Below are 3,181 nucleotides of genomic sequence, written 5' to 3' on the forward strand. Positions count from 1 at the left end.
CAGTGCAGTGAAATCTCAGTTAAAGAGGTACACCTAGCTCTGGCCAAAGCTGACCCTCCTGAACATTCTGGGGGTTTCCTTTCCCTTCACCCAACTCGTGTGTATGTGTTTATACACACAAACACACACACACTCACTCTCTCTCTCTCTCTCTCTCTCAGAAATCTGAGTCCAATTCCGAACCTACTGGTGTCAATCCATAAACCGGGACCAAAGAAAAGGCTCCGTAAAGATGTTTATAACCATTTAATGAATGTTCCAACAACACATCCTTTGATTAGGCTACAGGAAAATTTCATTTTTCATGGGAAAAAGCTGAGGAAAATCCTCCACCTCCACAGACTTGGATCTTGGGCCCAGGGCCTCCCCAGTAAACAGCAGGGTTCAAGATCACTTGCCCAAAGAAGGATATTGTGACTGTCTCTCCTGCTTTCCCCTCGCCATTTCCCTGGCTTCCGGGGGAAAAAGGTACTTGTCTGGAAACACAGATGCTGGGAGGGGAGGTGTGGGGTTGGGGGTAGGGGCAGAGAGACTCGTTTGGCTCCTAAGGGAGAAGGGGAGGGGAAGACAGGGGCCAGGCTCACCAATGAAAAGAGGATTGTTAAGAACACACACACTAAATGCAATAAACAGACACTTAGGCACTGCCGTAGGTCTAGCATCTTCAGCCCCGTCAATAAATACAGTCAGTGAGTTTGGTTTCTCAGTGAGTTTGGGAAACCACCAGCGAGGAGGTGGCAGAGAGGAACGGAAGGAAAGAGGGAAGGAGGAAGGGAGGGAGGGGAAGGAGGGAAAGAGGGGGCCCAGGTCAAAGCGCTCCTGGGGAGCTGGCGAGCGGGGCTAGGTGCTACACACGAGCACGTCTGCGAAAGGCCCCAGGAGGGTCTTGTTGAAGATGCAGCGGATCCACACCAGGTACGTGGTGAAGGGCTTAATGTTCTCAGCGAAGGTGTGGTTCTGCAGGGCCAGGATGTAGGGCATGTAGGTGTTCTCCCCCTGCTCCTGGAGCCACACCTCGTATTTCACCTCCCTGACCTTCAGGTACCTGAGGTTCCAGGGGATCTGCCAGGACACGCTCAGCCGCGCCTCGGCCGCCCCCCGCCCCGACGTCTGGCACCTGGCCTCCCTGACTTTGCCCGGGTACAGGCCGCCTGCCCCCCTGGGTTTCCGGGCACCAGGCCGGGCCTTCACGATCCCCCGGATGGCCTGGATCAGGGAAGGGAGATCCACCCTGGTGTCCTGGTAGATGCGGAAGAGCCACTCGGGATTGCGGCAGCAGAGGTGGCGCGGGACCTCGCGGCTCTGCAGGATCCGCTCCTGCTCCGCTGGGTCCAGGTGGGCGATCCCGCCCTGGTCCCAGGGCCGGTCCGGGTGGGCGACCGTGTTCTCGCCGATGGTGTTCCGCCAGGCCACGTACTGCAGGTCCATGCCGGGCAGGGTGGCCAGGGTTCGGTAGGGGGTGTAGTGCTCCGGGTTGATGGCGTAGGGGAAAAGCTCCACCACCGCGGCCCCCCGGGGCAGGAAGAGGGAGGTGACCAGCTGGGCCCCGTGCATGCTGACCAGCATGGAGGCGTTGCTGACCAGCCGGACCACGTCGGCAAAGGGGAAGTCCTCCAGGGACACCGTGATGGTCTTCATCTGGAACTCCCGGGCCAGGGCCAGCAGCAGCTCCGCCTCATTCAGGATCAGGCGGTTCAGGGTCCGGCTGAAGACCACAATGTACTCCTCGCCGGCGGGGCCCCGGCCGGCCGCCCCGTCCCCCCCGCCCGCCCCGCTCACGTTCAGCCGCTCCACCAGCACCCGGGCGAACTGGCGGATCTCGCCGCCCGAGACCAGGATGTTGGCCTTGGGGCCCTGCGGCTGGACAAAGCCGTACTGGTACCAGGTGGTGGTCTTCGAGAGGCCCACATAGGCCCGGGTGAAGCAGAGGAGCCGGCCCAGAGCCCTCAACTGTGCCCGGAGCAGCGGCTGCTTGTCGCTCAGCAGCTTGTACAGCTCAAAGTGCGGGCCCTCGGCCCAGCCCTCCATGAAGAAGAGCCGGGCGTCCTGGTCCAAGTCGGGGAACTGCTGCATGGTGTAGAAGAGCGGCAGCAGGTCGTCGTGGAACACGTGCATCAGGTTGTCCGGGTTGAAGCGGTTGCTGATCAGGGCCACGTCCGGGACGAAGACCGGCTTGGGCAGGAAGCGCAGGGCGGCGGCCGGCAGCTCCACGAAGTTGAAGTACTGGGTGTTGTGGTCCTCCACTGAGGACAGGTCCAGCAGAGCCGGCTGGAACCGGCGCGACCCCAGGCTGGGCAACATGACCGAGGCGTTGCTGTGGAAGAAGACGAACTCCTCGGCCTCGGTGGAGTAGCAGAGCGACTCGAAGCGGCACAGGCGGTCCGTGTGCATGCGGCCCGTGCACACCATGCGGGTGCCCTCCTCCAGCAGTGCCCGCAGGGCCGCCTGGTAGTCTTCCTGGGTCTGGCCCGGCTCTTGGCCCGGGGGCGGCTGGCGGCTCAGGGTCAGCTCCTCCTCCAGGGCCAGGGCGTGCTCCCGCAGCCGGACGTGCTTCCAGAGCAGGGCCGCCAGGACGGACACCAGCAGGCCGTTCAGCACCGCCGCGACGTTCATCCTGCCGCCGCCGGGGCCCTAGTGCGTGGACGGGGGTAGGGGTGTGGGCCTGGGCAGTGGAGGTGGGCGGGCGGCGCCCCGCCTCGGGCACATGGCGGGACACGGCAGGGTCCTGGAGGAGGAGGGAGAGAGGAGCGAGAAGGAAGAGAGAGAGGGGAGAGAGTCAGGGAGACAGAGAGAAGGAAAAGAAAGAGAGGGGAGAGAGGCAGAGAGAGAGACGGGCAGGTGATGGAAAAGGGAGCTCAGGCTCAGCTTCCCCACTCCACCATCATCATCAATCGTATTTATTGAGTGCTTACTGTGTGCAGAGCACTGTACTAAGCGCTTGGTACTGTGACACGACTGCTACTCCCCGACTGAAATCTTTTCCCGCTGCCGACCTCCCTCTCCTCCTGCACAGCTGAAGGCTGGCTTTGTTCTCACGGTCCCTGGGCTGCCGAGATGGGTTTTTTTTTAAACAAAAGACCACCACAAAGCCTGCTGCTGTGGGGACCCAGAGGGCCGTGGGTCCCGCCCCCCATGAGTCAACACTCTTGCCTTTCGACAAAGCAACGGAGTCGCCCACCGA

General features: G+C 61.7%; 1 protein-coding gene across 1 annotated transcript; it reads right to left on the reverse strand.

Moving 5' to 3' along the window:
* Positions 1-231: 231 nt before the first annotated feature.
* POMGNT2 (protein O-linked mannose N-acetylglucosaminyltransferase 2 (beta 1,4-)) lies at positions 232-2,690 on the reverse strand. The gene has a single exon (XM_038741677.1). The coding sequence runs from the start codon at positions 2,611-2,613 to the stop codon at positions 841-843; it is 1,773 nt and encodes a 590-aa protein (XP_038597605.1). The 5' UTR covers positions 2,614-2,690; the 3' UTR covers positions 232-840.
* Between the last annotated feature and the right edge of the window lie 491 nt (positions 2,691-3,181).

Source organism: Tachyglossus aculeatus, chromosome 2, assembly GCF_015852505.1.
Source record: "Tachyglossus aculeatus isolate mTacAcu1 chromosome 2, mTacAcu1.pri, whole genome shotgun sequence".
Lineage (NCBI taxonomy): Eukaryota > Metazoa > Chordata > Mammalia > Monotremata > Tachyglossidae > Tachyglossus > Tachyglossus aculeatus.